This window comes from Lemur catta, chromosome 1 (genome assembly GCF_020740605.2).
Source record: "Lemur catta isolate mLemCat1 chromosome 1, mLemCat1.pri, whole genome shotgun sequence".
NCBI lineage: Eukaryota > Metazoa > Chordata > Mammalia > Primates > Lemuridae > Lemur > Lemur catta.
Genome location: NC_059128.1, coordinates 108,795,857 through 108,812,519, shown reverse-complemented (window position 1 = coordinate 108,812,519; position 16,663 = coordinate 108,795,857). Strand labels below are relative to the sequence as shown.

At 62.6% G+C, this 16,663-nt stretch overlaps 2 protein-coding genes across 4 annotated transcripts; one reads left to right on the top strand and one right to left on the bottom strand.

The window, feature by feature from the left end:
• The first annotated feature begins 2,574 nt into the window (after positions 1-2,574).
• MFSD12 (major facilitator superfamily domain containing 12) lies at positions 2,575-13,168 on the top strand. Its single transcript, XM_045544765.1, has 10 exons — positions 2,575-2,971; positions 8,208-8,418; positions 9,484-9,628; positions 9,722-9,901; positions 10,194-10,286; positions 10,377-10,469; positions 11,031-11,201; positions 11,285-11,379; positions 12,454-12,584; positions 12,691-13,168. The coding sequence occupies exons 1-10, from the start codon at positions 2,674-2,676 to the stop codon at positions 12,711-12,713; spliced, it is 1,440 nt and encodes a 479-aa protein (XP_045400721.1). The 5' UTR covers positions 2,575-2,673; the 3' UTR covers positions 12,714-13,168.
• Positions 8,683-15,824, bottom strand: C1H19orf71 (chromosome 1 C19orf71 homolog). Of its 3 annotated transcripts, none has more exons than XR_006733607.1 (4): positions 15,658-15,824; positions 13,819-14,057; positions 9,942-13,740; positions 8,683-9,775 (listed from the first exon to the last, which is right to left on the bottom strand). XR_006733607.1 is itself a non-coding variant. In XM_045544772.1 (4 exons), the coding sequence occupies exons 1-4, from the start codon at positions 15,807-15,809 to the stop codon at positions 13,311-13,313; spliced, it is 696 nt and encodes a 231-aa protein (XP_045400728.1). In that variant the 5' UTR covers positions 15,810-15,824; the 3' UTR covers positions 13,221-13,310. The 3 variants fall into 3 exon arrangements, 2 of the variants coding, with proteins under 2 accessions (XP_045400726.1, XP_045400728.1); XM_045544772.1 differs by lacking the exon at positions 8,683-9,775 and having other exon boundaries at positions 13,221-13,489; positions 13,615-13,740; XM_045544770.1 differs by having other exon boundaries at positions 8,683-13,740.
• Positions 15,825-16,663: the final 839 nt, after the last annotated feature.

The window sequence follows — 16,663 nt, the reverse complement described above, 5'->3', positions numbered from 1 at the left end:
TGTACAGAGAGGGAAACTGAGGTTTAGTGGTTTGCCTGTTACTGCCCAGATTTGATCTGGGCTGTGGCCACCGCCGGCCACAGCTACCCTCAGATCTAAGGAAGTTTCCATGGAGCCCTGAGAACCCTCGAGCCCCATCCTGCCCCTAATCTGCTGACAGAGACAGAGAAGATGAAAGGGAACCTCCCTGGCTGACACCCCCCTTCCACTGCACCCTGAGGCTGGAAAGGGGCCACCAGGACATCTGATCTCCAGCCAGGGGAGGTGGGACGCCGGCCTGGCGTCGGGGCAGCTGGCGACGCTCTAGGGACATCAAAGACTGTCAGAATCTCTCCTGCCCCCAAGCCTGTCTGTCCTTCCATCTGTCCTGCCCCCCAGGGCTAGGACATTCATCTCTCCTTAATTCCTGGCATCTCTCACTCTAGATGGGGACTTCTCTGATCTTCACCCCCAAATCCAAGCCCCCTTTCTTAATGTAGCACATGTGTGTCCCCTCCACTGGTGTCCCGACCCCTGCAACTGAGGCCTGTGCCCCCCACCCACATTGGAGATTTTATCTGATGCTGTCCCACCATCTCTCCCCAGTGACTACAGGGTAAAGTCCCAACTCCTTAGCTACCATTTAATCACCCTTAGTGGGCTGACTCCACCGTCCATCCCTGAGCAGGGGAGCTGGAAAGGTTCAGCTCTGTCCTCCAGCAACCCACAGACTGGGGACTTCAGAATCTTTGGGGCTCCTTAGCAAGAGTCTGGATCCTCTGAATGAATGATACAGCTCAGCACGAGGGCTAGGCCCCCAAGGTCCCAGGGTCAGGGTCGAATTTGTTCCTGTTGTCTCCATAAAGTCCCCTGAATCTCCTCCAAAGGGCTGCAGGGATCATTCCTGGGGTCTTTTTATTTTATTTTATTTTATTTTATTTTATTTTATTTTATTTTATTTTATTTTCGAGACAGAGTATCACTCTGTCACCCAGGCTAGAGTGCAGTGGTGTCAGCCTCGCTCACTGCAGCCTCAAACTCCTGGGTTTAAGCAACACTCCTGCCTCAGGCTCCTGAGTAGCTGGGACCACAAGCAGGTCCCACCACACCCCGCTAATTTTCCTTATTTTTTGTAGAGACGGGGTCTCGCTTTTGCCCAGGCTGTACTTGAACTCCTGATCTCAAGAGATTCCCCCGCCTTGGCCTCCCTGAGTGCTAGGATTACAGACGTGAGCCACTGCACCCAGCCATAGGCTGGTATTTTTAAAAGTCATTTTTTTATTGCTAAAGGGGAGCACGTGGACAGTGAGGAAAGAATTGAGGATCTTATCTCTCATTATCCGTTTATCTCCACCAAGGCAGTCTGCCCTCCTATCTCTCATCTTCCCCTCCCCAGCTTATCTCTCTTGACCCTTCGTCACCCTCACCCATTTTTTCTGTCTTATTTTCACAAAACAGTGTGTAGCCTGCGGCAGCATGGGGACGGGGACCAGAGCTGTGTACCCCTTGGGCTGCTGGGGCCTGGGGTTTGTAAAGCGTGTCTCTGTCTGTGACCCAGTTTGGGTCTGCATTTCTGATTTCCTGCCTGTACTTCCACCGTTCAGGCATTGGGCAGATATTTTCTGAGCTCCTACTTCCTGGGTGACAGTAGTAAGAGCTAACAGTCATTATATATAACTTTTATACCCATTCCGGAGCTGGGGAGATTAAAGCCCTATGCAGTTAAGGGACTTGTCCCAAGTGGAACAGCTGGGAGGCAGGTGACCTGGATGTGGCTTTCATGATTCTGACCCCAGGCTGCAAGTCTTCAAACATCGCTGAAGGAGGTCTGGGGACGCCAAGGGGAACTGCACCCATCCCTTGGAGGAACTTGAAACCGCCCCGAGGTGGAAGGGCAGTTAGAGGGAGGAGGAAGGTCGGGGAGGGTACAGGCCTGGGACTCACATGCACCTGACTCGCTGTGCGCACCTGACTCACCGTGCGCCCCTGGGCAAGTCACGTCCCCTCCCCGGCTTGTCCCCACCTGAAAAGTGGGAGAGAGGTTTGCCTCGGCCACGTGGGGCGCTTGGCAGTCAGCGCTCGTTAAATGCCGGCTGGTATTATTATGATCATTATCTCCATTATATCGTTAATAACCAATTAGGTAGCTCTAATGCGCCCTCCCCACATCCGGTCCGGGAAGTCATGGGACCCCGAGGCCAGCTCGGACTCAGACCCCCGCCCCATCTCACTCCGTCCTCCCCGGCCCGCGTTAGGACGCGGGCGGCGCGGGCCTAGAAGCAGGAGTCTGGGTGGGCGGCAGTGGTGTCGCTTCTCTATTTCATTGTGCAGGATGCGGGCGGTGGTGACGGACTCCCCACGGTCCGGAGTCCCGCAGTCCCGAAGAGTCGGGGTACCCGCGGGGCGCTAGGACCGCGCGAACGCGCGGTGTGGAGGACAGGCTCGCCCCGAGGCCACGCCCCTCTCCACGGTGATTGGCTGCCTGGCCCCGGCGCGCGGCTTCGATTGGGGGAGGCGGCCGCCGCTCGTCCGGCTTTCCGCCCGCCCCGCCGCGCCCGGCTGTAGAGTCCCCGCCGCGGGCTTGGCCGCTGCACAGCAGCGCAGGGCGCGGACTCTGCGCTCAGGGGCCGACGCGCGGCGGGGGTCACGGCCCCGCGGGGTCCCGGTGCGGAGCGTCTCCAGCGGCCCGGCGCCATGGGCCCGGGCCCCCCCGCGGTCGGAGCGGGAATGTCCCCACGGCCGATGTCGCTGGTGGCGCGGCTCAGCTATGCCGTGGGCCACTTCCTCAACGACCTGTGCGCGTCCATGTGGTTCACCTACCTGCTGCTCTACCTGCACTCGGTGCGCGCCTACAGCTCGCGCGGCGCCGGCCTGCTGCTGCTGCTCGGCCAGGTGGCCGACGGGCTGTGCACGCCCCTCGTGGGCTACGAGGCCGACCGAGCCGCTGGCCGCTGCGCCCGCTATGGCCCGCGCAAGGCCTGGCACCTGGTCGGTAAGCACCCGCGCCCGCGCCCCCGGGACTCCCCATCCTGAGCCTCTTCTGTCCCCGCACCGCTCTGCCCGCCTGCCCGAGCCAGAGTCTCCCCTCTGTCTGTCCATGGCCTGAGCCTCCCCACTCTGTCTGTCTGTCCACGGCTTGAGCCTCCCGCTCTGTCTGTCTGTCCATGGCCTGAGCCTCCCCACTCTGTCTGTCTGTCCACGGCTTGAGCCTCCCCCTCTGTCTGTCTGTCCACGGCCTGAACCTCCCCGCTCTGTCTGTCCAGCTCTGTCTGTCTGTCCACGGCTTGAGCCTCCCCCCTCTGTCTGTCTGTCCACGGCCTGAGCCTCCCCGCTCTGTCTGTCCAGCTCTGTCTGTCTGTCCACGGCCTGAGCCTCCCCCCTCTGTCTGTCTGTCCACGGCCTGAGCCTCCCCGCTCTGTCTGTCCAGCTCTGTCTGTCTGTCCATGGCTTGAGCCTCCCGCCTCTGTCTGTCTGTCCATGGCCTGAGCCTCCCCGCTCTGTCTGTCTGTCCATGGCCTGAGCCTCCCCCTCTGTCTGTCCATGGCCTGAGCCTCCCCCTCTGTCTGTCTGTCCACGGCCTGAGCCTCCCCGCTCTGTCTGTCCAGCTCTGTCTGTCTGTCCACGGCTTGAGCCTCCCCCCTCTGTCTGTCTGTCCATGGCCTGAGCCTCCCCGCTCTGTCTGTCCAGCTCTGTCTGTCTGTCCATGGCTTGAGCCTCCCCCCTCTGTCTGTCTGTCCATGGCCTGAGCCTCCCCGCTCTGTCTGTCTGTCCATGGCCTGAGCCTCCCCGCTCTGTCTGGCTGTCCATGGCCTGAGCCTCCCCGCTCTGTCTGTCTGTCCACGGCCTGAGCCTCCCCTCTCTGTCTGTCCAGCTCTGTCTGTCTGTCCATGGCCTGAGCCTCCCCCTCTGTCTGTCTGTCCACGGCCTGAGCCTCCCCGCTCTGTCTGTCCAGCTCTGCCTGTCTGTCCACGGCTTGAGCCTCCCCCCTGTGTCTGTCTGTCCATGGCCTGAGCCTCCCCCTCTGTCTGGCTGTCCAGCTCTGTCTGTCTGTCCACGGCCTGAGCCTCCCCCCTGTGTCTGGCTGTCCATGGCCTGAGCCTCCCCCTCTGTCTGGCTGTCCACGGCCTGAGCCTCCCCCTCTGTCTGGCTGTCCACGGCCTGAGCCTCCCCCCTCTGTCTGTCTGTCCACGGCCTGAGCCTCCCCCCTGTGTCTGTCTGTCCACGGCCTGAGCCTCCCCCTCTGTCTGGCTGTCCATGGCCTGAGCCTCCCCCTCTGTCTGGCTGTCCACGGCCTGAGCCTCCCCCTCTGTCTGTCTGTCCACGGCCTGAGCCTCCCCCCTGTGTCTGTCTGTCCACGGCCTGAGCCTCCCCCTCTGTCTGTCTGTCCACGGCCTGAGCCTCCCCCCTGTGTCTGTCTGTCCACGGCCTGAGCCTCCCCCCTGTGTCTGTCTGTCCACGGCCTGAGCCTCCCCCCTGTGTCTGTCTGTCCACGGCCTGAGCCTCCCCCTCTGTCTGGCTGTCCACGGCCTGAGCCTCCCCCTCTGTCTGTCCACAGCCTTAGCCTCCCCCCTCTGTCTGGCTGTCCACGGCCTGAGCCTCCCCCCTCTGTCTGGCTGCCCAGTCCCCCTCTACCTGCCTGACCCATGAGCCTCCCCACCTTTCTGCTTGGCAGCCCTGTGTCTTCTCTGTCTGCCCGTGGCCCTCCCCATCTGACTGTTCAAGGGATCCTTCCATGTCACTTCCCTTTGTCTGAACCCTGGGGGCACTCAACCCTCTCTGGGTTGGGCCTGTGTGCTCAGCTGAGCCCCCCTTTCCTTCGGGGTGACTGTTGGGACAGCTCTGCCTGAGGGAAGGTCAGCTGCCTAGAGCCCCTCTGTCTGTCCATCCCCCCAGAACACCCCCATCCATCCCCCGCCTCATCTCTGGCCACCTGGAGCTTGGGCAGCCTGGGGGTGCTGCCCCGGGAGCTGAGAGTTGGGGATGGGTGGGACCACAGGGTCAGAGGTCTGTGCCCTCTTCTTGCTTCACATCTGACTGGCTGACCAGGGATAGGGCACCCCCATGTCTGGGGAGGGGCCCTAATTAGAGAGGGCTGTCGCGGAGGGCAGGAGGTAGGTCCCATGGGGCTGGGATGATAAGCCTGCCCAGCTGCTTCCCAGTGGCTCTGCTCTCTCTGCCCACCCTGGGCCCAGAGATTAGCTCCCACCACCTTTGGCCATGTTCCGGCTCTGGGCAGGCGGCATGTGTCTGGGAGCCACCGGAGGTGGGCTGGAGCCTCCATGCCCTCAGGAGCCACAGCTGAGGGCAGAGGTTTGAAGCATTCAGTCCCTCCTGAGGGACATTTTTTGCAAGATGAGCAGATCTCCGGGTGGCCTGAGGGAACTGGCATTGCAACAGCCCCCGCCTGGGGGCTGGACTTCCAGGTTCCTGAGGGTGCCCTGGGCTCACTGTGGTAGACTGTGGCAGACTGGCAGACCAGCAGGGGAACGGTGGTCTCTTGCTCTCTGACTGACAGATTGTTTGCAGAGCTGAGCCCAGAGTCTCAAAGGCAAGTTGGATTCTAACTGTGGGGCAAACTCAGTGTCAGAGAATTCCCGGGCAGGGGAGCCCCTCTGCGCCTGCCCCTTACCAGCTCTGCGCCTCCCAGCCTGACTGTATGCTCCTTCCATAGGTGGAGGCCTGAGGCTCGAGGAGAGTCCCGCCAGACCCCAGAGGAGGAGTCTGAGGCCCCCAGCAGAGGCTGGGGGGTAGAAGAGCTGGGGGAACTTTGTAAATAAAGGACTGAAGGCTTTGTGTTTTTGCCTAACAGCCTTGAAGCTTCCACCTTGGCCCTTCCCAACCTCCGGGTGGGCACAGGGGAGGCCCCAGGAGGGTCTGTTGGGCCAGGAAGCTGGGGTGACCCCTCTTGACATTTGATAAGGTGACTCGAGTGCTAGTCACCCTGGCAACAGTGCCGACTTCTCTTTTTCACCCTCGAGTCCATGGATGGACTCACTCCGTCCCTTAACGAGCCCTTGGGGCTCCCTCCTGTAACCTCAAGAAGAACCTCAGTCACCGTGGATGCCTGTGGGCTGGGGCAGATGGCAAGACTGGGCATCTTGCCAGGAAGAGGGAATATTAGCTTTGGGGTTTTGAAGGGTGAGTAGGAGTGTGTGCATGGGTGGTATTCCAAGTAGTGGAAATGACTGTGGAAAGGCATGAAGTGTCCTTGGCCTGGAAGCTGCTGAGGTTCACACATTAACTCGTAATCACACTTTACCCCTGTTTTCTGGAAACTGAGGCCCAGGGAGACAAAGCCACTTGCCCAGGGTCCCCCAGCCAGGCAGCCTGGCCCCAACAATGGTTAACCCAGCCTGGTCAGCAGGCAGGTGGAGTCTGGCCAGGGAGGAACATTCTCCTGACTAGAGTCCACAGTTTGTGACCACCCCCGTGCCCCACCCTGGGTGGCTTCCACGCCCCCAGGAATCTTCCCACAACCCTCCGGGGCACCAGTTCCAGAGAACTAGGCCAGGGTGGGTTTGGTTTCATTTCTCAATCTCGAGGGCGGGTCCAGGGTCCGGGGGTGGCAGTGGGGGATGAGGTCACCTCCGGAGCCTGCAGGAAGGAAGCCCAGCTGCTGGCACTGCACAGGCCCCTCCAGGCTCCAGGTTGGGAGGCGCAGGCCGCAGCAGGCTGGATTCGCCAGACCAGTGCACTCAGCGAGCCTCAGTTTCCCCGCCTAGAAAACTCGGATTATAACACCCCCCCTTCCAGGCTATAGATTGAGGCCACGAGTGCTGTTCTTCACTCATTCAAAAGACAGTGATGGCCGGGCGCGGTGGCTCACGCCTGTAATCCTAGCACTCTGGGAGGCCGAGGCGGGTGGATCGCTCGAGGTCAGGAGTTCGAGACCAGCCTGAGCAAGAGCAAGACCCCGTCTCTACTAAAAAATTTAAAAAAGGAAATTAGCTGGACTACTAAAAATATATAGAAAAAATTAGCTGGGCCTGGTGGCGCATGCCTGTAGTCCCAGCTACTCGGGAGGCTGAGGCAGGAGAATTGCTTAAGCCCAGGAGTTTGAGGTTGCTCGCCCCGGGCAACAGAGTGAGACTGTCTCAAAAAAAAAAAAAATAAAAATAAAAACCTTAAAAAAAAAAAAAGAAAGACAATGATGTGTCGGGTTCCCTGCTAGGCGCTGGGGACATGCAAGTGACACGGAGGGACCTGTTACCCAGCCCCATGGAGCCTGCTGTCTGGTGGGGGAAGCAGCCAAGAAACACGCAGACAGACCCCAGAATTCCCAGGGGTGCCGACGGCTGTGTGGTAGAGAGAGCAGAGCCCAGGACAGAGTGTCCCGGGCCTGGAGGGGACCACTGGTGACGGGGCCAGTCAGGGAGGGCTTCTCTGAGGAGGTGACATTTAAGCACAAGCCTGAAAGAAGTGAAGGAGTGAACCAGGCAGAGGGCACAGCTTGTGCAAAGGCCCTGGGGTAGGACTGTGCCTGGCATGTTGGAGGCGCAGCGAGGAGGCCCGTGTGGCTGGAGCAGAGGGAGGAGGGGAGGGTGAGGAGGGGACGGGGCAGGTTGTGCAGGGCCTGGCAGGCTGCAGGGAGAACCCTGAATTCATTCCGAGGTATTGAGGTTTTTCTGAGCACATAGATGGGGAGAGTGTGGCACACAGCAGGTCTTGGTACGTGGCAGGCTCTAGTTTCTAAACTCTGTCCCCAGGGACCAGGACACCCCAGTGTTCCAGGGAGAGGCCCCTTAGGAGTTGATGGGGACAGCGGGGAGCGGGGCTTGGAGAGGGAGCCTTGACTCCCGGAGGATGCTCGCTAGTGGCCAAGCGGGAGGAACAGGCCTCCTGCCACGAGCGACAGGGAAGCTGTGGCTGGACATAGGCCCCTTGGCGGGCAGTTCCCCGGGGAACCCGCTGCGCCCTTCTCACCTGCCGCTGGCCTTGGTCACTGTGTCAGTTACCTGCCTTCACCAGAGGGCAGCCCGGGAGCCCCGGGCTGGCAGGGAGGGGCCCATTCCTGCCCCTTCCCACTCCCCTGTCCTCTGCCTCAGTTTCCCCATCTGACTGGTGGGTGGAGACCTGGCCCCATCTATCCTGCTTAGCTGTGTGACCCGAGAGACACCCCAGATCTTTCTGCCTTGGTTTCCCCCTTTGTCACAAGGGGCCACGTGCCTGGGAGCCCTGGGCTGGTGCGGTACGACCCCATGACGTGTCCCCCCTGGCCCCGTCCACAGGCACCGTCTGCGTCCTGCTGTCCTTCCCCTTCATCTTCAGCCCGTGCCTGGGCTGCGGCGCGGCCACGCCCGAGTGGGCTGCGCTCCTCTACTACGGGCCGTTCATCGTGGTCTTCCAGTTCGGCTGGGCCGCCACGCAGATCTCCCACCTCAGCCTCATCCCGGAGCTCGTCACCAACGACCACGAGAAGGTGGAGCTCACGGCGCTCAGGTACCCCTCGGTGGGGCCCTCTGCCCTGGCTGGCACAGGTGTACAGTGGTGTCTCAGCCGGGCGCGGTGGCTCACGCCTGTGACCCCAGCGCTCTGGGAGGGCCAAGGCGGGAGGATCCTTGAGGCCAGGGACCCACAACAACCGGTGTGCCTCTGTGGAGCCACCTGAGAATTCTGCCCGCCACACGCAGGTGTGGTTGGCACCTGGCTTACGCACCATCCTGCCTGAAGTGCTAGAGGAGGCTGTTCCGGATGTGATGATAAGAGCATTTATTGAGCACTTGCTGTGTGCCAGGCATCGTTCTAGTCCCTTGACATGAATCCACTTCTTTAATCCTTGCTATGTGCCAGGGTGGTGGGAACGGCTGTCCCCTCCGTATTCCAGAGGTGTGCCCCAGGCTGCGGTTTGGGTAGCATCTTCATCGGGTCTATTCCATCTCCAGGCCAGCCTGTCCACCCTGGCCGCCTCCCCAGCCCTGCCTTTCAGTTCCCCACTGTGGCACCGACGGCAGGGACTGCCCAACGCCCAGGGTCCCCGAGGGCCCTGCTGACCAGGGCCAGACTCTGGGGCACTTCCTACATGGCAGCACCTTGCCAGTGACCTCCTGTCAGGCTCATCTGGCCTCTGGAGATGGCATCGCTCCTGCTTTCAGAAAGGGAAACTGAGTCCTGGTGAAATCCGGAGGCTCCGCCCTCTGCCCCTGGCCAAGCAGGGCTGCAGGCCTGGACGCTAGGCCAGGATCCGAGAGCCAAGAATTCTAGAATCCTGGTTTCTGGGCATCTGGGCACTCAGTTTTGGGGTTGCAGCCTGGACCTGGCCCTGGCAGATGGGAGGTCATGTAGGGTGGGGTTGCAGGCCAGAGCTGCACGTCCTCGGATCATGTGTAGGCTGGGGAAACTGAGGCCAGCAGGCGCTTCCCTGAGGTCACCCAATGTGTTGGTGGCTGAAATCACCTCTCAGCCAGGGATCCCCCAGATGCCGCAAATTGCCCCGAAGGTGCGGCCCCCGGGAGGAAGCAGCCCGTGGTCCACGGCTGCCCTGCTGAGGCCGTGCCCCCCCGCCAGGTACGCCTTCACCGTGGTGGCCAACATCACGGTCTACGGCGCCGCCTGGCTCCTGCTCCACCTGCAGGGCTCCTCGCACGTGGGGCCTGCCCAGGACCTCAGCGTCAGCGACCAGCTGGGGATGCAGGACGTGCCGGTGTTCCGGGTGAGCCGGGGCCCGGGTGGGTCACTCCAGAGTCCTTGCCCCTGAGGCTGGGGCTGGGAGAGCCGCCGCTGACACGCTCCTCGGGGTCCCCAGAACCTGTCCCTGTTGGTGGTGGGCATTGGAGCTGTCTTCTCGCTGCTGTTCCACCTGGGCACCCGGGAGAGGCAGCGGCTGCGGCTGGAGGAGCCGGATGAGAGCAGCCCTCTGGTGGCCCCCGCCGCCCGGCCCCTGCTGCTCTGGAAACACTGGCTTCGGGAGCCGGCTTTTTATCAGGTACGTCGGGGACACCCCTCTCCCCAGCCCAGCCCTTTACCCTGCAGGGTCACAGCGTCCAGAGAGCAGTCAGAGGTGGCAGATGGCAAGCGTAGCCCCTGCTCAACCCCACACCTGGGCAGACATTGCTAGTCAATCGCCGCTCTCTTCTGGCCTGACCACCTGGGCAGTGAACTACCGATGGATCAGACACCTGCTGCAGGGGCCGCGCCCAGGCCCTGGCGCCCCCTGCTGGTAGGAGTGGAGAAGGGCCGCCAGACCCCTGCCCGTCCCTCTGGTCGTCTGCCCACAGGTGGGCGCGCTGTACATGTCCACGAGGCTCATTGTGAACCTGTCCCAGACCTACATAGCCATGTACCTCACCTACTCCCTCCACCTGCCCAAGGTGAGCTGGGTGGGGCGGGGAGTAGAGACGGGACGCCCCGTAGCCCCATGAGCTGCGCCTGAAACGCCAGTGCCACCTCTGCCCCGACAGAGGTTCATCGCGACCATCCCCCTGGTGATGTACCTCAGCGGCTTCTTCTCGTCCTTCCTCATGAAGCCAGTCAACAAGCGTATCGGGAGGAATGTGAGTGTGGGGACAGCGGGCAGAGGGCGGGGCGGTGGGGGCTGGGGGCACCTTGCAGCTGAGAACCCACCAGACACAGCAGACCCGGCAACTCTGGTTCCAGCCCGGGTGGTTCCAGGCCTGGGCGTTCTCGCCTCGTAGCAGCCCCGGGTCTGAGAACCAACAATTCCAGAATCCTGGCTTCCGAGTATCTTGGGTTCTCAGACTCTCGGGGCTGCAGAGCTCTGGGACTTTCTGTCCACCCCGTGTGGCTGCGATTGTCTTCGCTGTAACCAACTTGCACTTAGACATAAATGGCCCCCTCTCTCATGGCTGCACTGCACAGAAAGCACAGCCCTAGGGTGTCAGCCCCGCAGAGCTCTGAGCACCTCTGCGTCTCGGAGTCTCCCACTTGGCCAAGGTCCGAGCTGGGGGCTCCTGAGGAACCGTCCGGCTCGGGCACCTCATTTGCTGGGGTTGGGGGTAGGGGTGGTGGATTGAAGACCAGAGAGGGCAAGTGCCAGGCTCGGGGGTGCCCAGCAGCATGGGTCTGATGCCCAGCCGGGCTTCCACCTCCCCTAGCTGACCTACTTCACGGGTCTCCTGGTGATCCTGGCCTTCGCGGCCTGGGTGGCGCTGGCAGATGCACTGGGCGTGGCTGTGTATGCGGCGGCTGTGCTGCTGGGCGCTGGCTGTGCCACCATCCTCGTCACCTCGCTGGCCATGACGGCCGACCTCATCGGCCCCCACACGGTAGGGCCGGAGGGCAGGGCTGGGGTGGCGGAGGCTAGGGACCTCAGGGGCCGCAGTACTCACCACCTGCCTGTCACCCCCAGCACAGCGGAGCCTTCGTGTATGGCGCCATGAGCTTCTCGGATAAGGTGGCCAACGGGCTGGCAGTCATGGCCGTGCAGAGCCTGCACCCCTGCCCGTGAGTGCCACTCACTCATTCGTTCGTTCCTTCAGTGAGCACCTGCTGAGTGCCAGGCAGTGCTCCGGGTCCCGGACATAAGACACCTGCCCTGGTGGGACTCACAGGCCAGAGAAACCTCTCATTTCTTACTTTGGGCACTTCGTTTATTCATTCAACAAACTCTGCATCTGAGGACACAGCAGGCATGTGTACTGGGGAAACACAAGTGGGTCCGGCTGGAGGGAGCCCAGAGTCCATGATACGCAGACCTGTAGAGCATTGGGGTCCGGACATGGATGGTTCTAGACCACTGAGTTCGAGCCTGTAGAGGCCCAGGACCTGGGAACCAAAGCTGGCCTGGTCTCCTGTCCTCATGGAGCTGGGGGCAAAGCCACGTTAATAATCGCAGGCAAAAATGTGTAATCGAGACCAGTGGTGAGAGGTGTTGAGGTGACCACTTGGAGAGGCCTGGCTGGTCAGAGCAGGAAGCCGGGGAGGGCTTCCCTGAGGAGGTGACATTGGACCCAAGGCCTCAAGGATGTTAGGAGTTGTAAGCCTGTGGGGAGGGACAGCTGTGCAAAAGCCCTGGGTCAGGACCGTGCCTGGCGTGTTAGAGGCACAACAAGGAGGCCCATGTGGCTGAAGCAGTGAGGGGAAGAGAAGGAGGAGAGGGAGGGCAGGGAAGGGACAGGGCAGGCCGTGCAGGGCCTAGTGAGCCCCAGGGAGGACTTGGGCTTTGACCCAGAGGGAGGTGGGAGCCATGGAGTGCTGTGGGCAGAGGAGGGACAGGCCCCGACTCAGGTGCTCACAGGCGCCCTCTGGTGGCCGATGTGGGGAGGAGACTGGGGGCTGAGGGCAGGAGCAGGGGCACAGGGCGGAGGGGACTGGGCTGGTCCAGTTGGGGGCAGGGGAGGGGCAAGAGCGGGTGGATTGGGGGCAGACTGGAGGCAGAGCCAGGACGGGCGGGGTGTGGGGTGTGGGAGGGAGTCAGGGGGCCCCAACCTCTCTGGCCTGAAGGACAGGCCGGAGCCACCCTGGGTGGGAGGGGAGGGTCCCCACGGACGTCCACTCAGCTGTCCCTCCTGCCCCCAGCTCGGAGCTCTGCTGCGGGGCCTGCGTGGGCTTCTACCACTGGGTGATGGTGGCCGTGACCGGCGGCGTGGGCGTGGCCGCGACCCTCTGTCTCTGCAGCCTCCTCATCTGGCCCATCCGCCTGCGCAGCTGTGAGTCATGGGCCCCGCCCTGCCCCCCAAAACCAGCCAAGCCGTGGTGGGTAGGGCCGGGCCAGCCCCGCCCTCCCTGACACTGTCCTCACGCCCCCCATTGTAGGGGACCCTGGTGCCCAACCCTGACAGCCCCACGGAATCCTGCATCTGCACAAGTGACCCACATTTCTGCACAGCGACATCCAGCTCGAGGCCTCTGGGAGAACCCCCCCAACTTCTGGATTCTTGTCTGGCCCTGGGGTGCAGGCCAAGAACTGTTGGGGGGACCTAGCGACTGATCCTTGGACTTACAGGGGCCGTGGGTCCCCCAGGTTTGGGGGTACCCCAACTCATCCATTCCCAGCCCCCTGGAGGACTTGGGGTGCCCCTCTGTAGAGCAGGGGGGCCGGAGGTGTGAGGGTCCCAGTGGGGCCCAGGGGCTGCCCTGAGCTTAGCCCCAGTTTGCCCCCCACTTCCAGCCTGGGGGTCTCTGGACACTGCCAGGGGCCCCTTGGGACGGTGCTGTGACCCGAGCCTGCCAGGAGACCTGGGCTGCCGGACGGGCGGGCTCTGTGGCAGTGAATAAAGAAAGATAGGACTTGGCCTGGCTCCTGCCTGTCCCCACGCTGGCCTTCGCTCACCTGGGCGTGGTCGGTGACCCGTCTATCCGGGTGCCCGGCCACCCAGTGCCCACCCGTCCCCAGACTCAGGCAGCCACACGGGGGAGGGGCAGCGTGACCTTTATCAGAGGGTGGGCGTGTAGACGGGTGGGGGCCGCTGGCGTGTGGAGGGACAGTAGGGTTCCAGGCCCCACTGGCGGTAGTTCTGGGTGGTGTAGCGCGGGCGCTGGGGCGCCGACAGGTAGGGCACGTAGTCGGACGCCCGCCAGAGCGGCTCCGCCTGGTACCTGTTCCTGTTGAGCACTGTGGGCCGGGAGGTGGGTCACCCCGCCAGCTCCCAGCCACAAGGGCCACCAGGCCTCCCCCCACACCGGCCTCCCTGCCACCGGGCCTTGGGGGACACGATCCCACCCCGTGCCTGGCCTCACCTAACTCCTTCCCGCGGGTGGGCCTGTCCTTCCACAGCACGCTGCCCCACCGGGTGCCCAGCGTCGTGTACTGGGCGGGGACGACGGGGTCATAGCAGGCCATGTCCCGCAGGTGCTGCGTGTAGGCTGCGGGGCGGAGCGGGCCGTCAAGTCTGGGCCTGTCCCCACCAGGGGCCTGGTGCCGGGGGCAGGGGCCGCACTCACCCGAGGGCATGCTCCGCTCCTGGTGCTGGCAGCACCCGTGCCAGCGGCCGTGGGCCTCACGGCACGGGCTGTCCAGGGCCCGGGGCAGGTTGTACCAGGCCTCTCGGGGGGCCGAGTTGGTCAGGCCTGTGTACCACAGCTGGCCGGCTGCGTCGCGTCCCATGGGCGTGTACTTCCAGCGTGTCGCCTGCTTGATGGCTGGAGCCCAGCGGGGCCCCTCCTGGGACAGGTAGTCATCGCTGAGGGCCAGGGCATGGACAGAGAGTGAGCTGGCCGTCCCCTGTGTCCCCCGGGCCTCAGGCTGCTTCTAGGATGGGTGTCCTGAGCCCTCTGTGACGTGCCAACCCCATGCGCTGCACCTGTCCCTCAGCATGGGACCCCCCCTAACCCCGGGGCTGGCAGAGGGAAAGAGGGGCCAACTCTCCTCTTCTCTGCATGTCCCGCCCCAGCCAGCTGAGACCGTCACCAGACTGGTCCCCTCAGAGCTTTTCTTGCCTGGAGACCAGACACCAGGGAGGGGAGGGCCAAGGACAAGGGCCCTAGCCACTCCTGGGGCCCTAAGGACCTTGTCTAGCCTCTAAGACTCCCCAGCCTGAGGTGCACCAGGAAAAAGGGTCTTGGCTGGGGTGCGGGAGGGCTGGGGTCGTGTGGCCTGAGGAGGACACAGCAGTCCCAGCGCAGCTCACATTAAAGAAGAAACTAAGTGGCTGCACAGCGAGTGCCTTTCAGGCCTTTGGTGACAGAACCTGTCCTAGGCCGAGAACACAGGGAGGGCTGCCCGGAGGAGGCGGCAGGTGGCACACACAGGCCCTGAAGCAGCAGGGGACGGCTTAGGAAACAAACTAAGGACTAGAACCTGCAGCGGAGAGGAACACGGGAATGCTCTCATGGCAAAAGTTGAGCCTCGACCAGAGACGAGGCTCAAGGATGCTCGCAGCCTTTGGCCTCGTGAGCTGGCTCCTGGGATACGTCTCCACCAAGTCACCCCAGGAGCAAGGTTGCACCGGCAGGGCTGGGCACCAAGCAGTTTCCTCCAAAGCCTGGCTCAGGGTCGCCTATTCAGGACTTTGGTTAAATCACGAAAGCCTGGAGTCCCGCGTCCCACGGGACATGGCATCAGCCTGGTTGACCGTGGAATCTGTGCCAGGGACCTGGCATGCACTTGGGTTCCCACGTGAAAGGGAGTTGCCAGGTCATCTGGGATACCCCACCTTTCGAAATGACCATTTCTGAATCGCAAGGCCCATGTGTGGGTGCAAAATAACAGTCGATGAAAATGGGTGCCCTGTGCCCCAGCCACCAGCCCCCGAGCCAGGGTGCCCACTCTTCCTGGTTTCGCCCGCTCCCTCCAGACGCAGGTGGGGCCCGTGTGCCCGCCTGTGACACGGGCAGGAGCTGCAGCACCTGCTGCTCCACCGCTGGGTTTCCTCCCTTGGACTCACGCATCTCTCTCCCCAGCTGCGGGGCAGCCTGTAGGGGCTTGTTTGGACAGGCGCTTACTGATGGGTACGGGACTGGGGTGAACGGTGTGCCCCAAATCCACGTCCGCCCAAACCTCTGAGCATGGCCTTATTTGGAAACAGGCTTTAGACAGGCGGGTCTCAGTAAGCTGAGGTCACACTGGGTGAGGTGGCCCTATCCATGCCTGGTGTCCCTGGACACTGGATTTGTCCTCAGTTTTCTCCCAGGTCAAGGGTTCCCGACAGTAAATGTCCGCCAGCTTCAGGGCCTTGCTGTGGCCTTGGGCCGGGGGCGGGAGAGGGCCCCACTGGTAAGCCTTGAACGACACTGCCCCGAGAGGGGGCGGGTCCAGGCGGACCCAGGTGTGCCAGGACTCACCTGTACAGAGGGGCCGGGAAGTCCACTTCGAGGGTCCCAGAGGGGACGTAGGTCCCTGAGGGGATGTAGGGCCGGGCAGCCTGCCGCCTCAGGGTCTGCATGTCTGCCTCTGTGTCCTTGCGGGCTCCTGCCAGGAAGGCCTCTGGGGCCATTGTTGACAGCGACAAAGGCCACCCAGTGTCCTGGCAACCACCTGACCGCTCCCTCCCTCCTCCCAGCTGCGGGCAGGGGGAGTCTGGAGAGCTGCTCCCCGTACTCGACAACCAGGGCAGCAAGGGTGGGGCTCGTGGCGAGTCCCCAGTTCCTCGCACCCCTCTCGTGGGGCTCAGTACCCCCAGGCTCCCTCTGCACATCCTCAAGGCAAGGGGGAAGGGACTCCATCTCCCCACATCCCGCCATCCCGGGAGGCAGTGCCCCTGCCAGGACTCCAGCACCCGGAGACCCCGATTCCCCTCCTCACTCCACACCCACGGTCCACCTCTGTTCACGGCACACGCGGAGCCGGAGCGTGTCCGGGAGCACGCACAGCACGACTCGCACCGGCCTCCGGTGCCCGTCACCCCAGCCGGTGTCCACAGCAGGTGCGTGGGTCAGCACACCGGTCCCTCCACTATCACTCAGCCACCAAAGGAGACGAGGCTCTGACACAGGCCACAGCGTGGAGGGACCTTGAGGACGTCGTGCTCAGTGAGAGACGCCAGACACAGAAGGACACACAGTGTGAGACTCCATTTATATGAAACGTCCAGAACAGGCAGATCCACAGAGACGGGACGTGGATTCGTGGTCACCAGGGGCTGGGGGAGGGGGTAGGGAGTGACTGCTGATGGGGACGGGCTTCCTTTTGGGGTGATGAGAATGTTCTGGAATTAATGGTGGCCACACATCACGAAGGTACTAAATGCTGCTGAATCGTTCCCTTCGAGATGGTATGTTGTACGTTAGGCGTATTTTACCACAATAAAAAAATGTAAACAAAAGCCAACGCCCCCTCTGCCTTGGGTCC

Coding starts and splice junctions, on each gene's coding strand:
- MFSD12 (XM_045544765.1), top strand. CDS start 2,674: ATGGGCCCGGGCCCCCCCGCGGTCGGAGCGGGAATGTCCCCACGGCCG. Junction 10,287..10,376: donor ACTCCCTCCACCTGCCCAAG/GTGAGCTGGGTG, acceptor CTGCCCCGACAG/AGGTTCATCGCGACCATCCC. Junction 12,585..12,690: donor GCCCATCCGCCTGCGCAGCT/GTGAGTCATGGG, acceptor CCCCCATTGTAG/GGGACCCTGGTGCCCAACCC.
- C1H19orf71 (XM_045544770.1), bottom strand. CDS start 15,809: ATGGCCCCAGAGGCCTTCCTGGCAGGAGCCCGCAAGGACACAGAGGCA. Junction 14,058..15,657: donor TTCCCGGCCCCTCTGTACAG/GTGAGTCCTGGC, acceptor CCTGGCCCTCAG/CGATGACTACCTGTCCCAGG. Junction 13,741..13,818: donor GGAGCGGAGCATGCCCTCGG/GTGAGTGCGGCC, acceptor TCCGCCCCGCAG/CCTACACGCAGCACCTGCGG.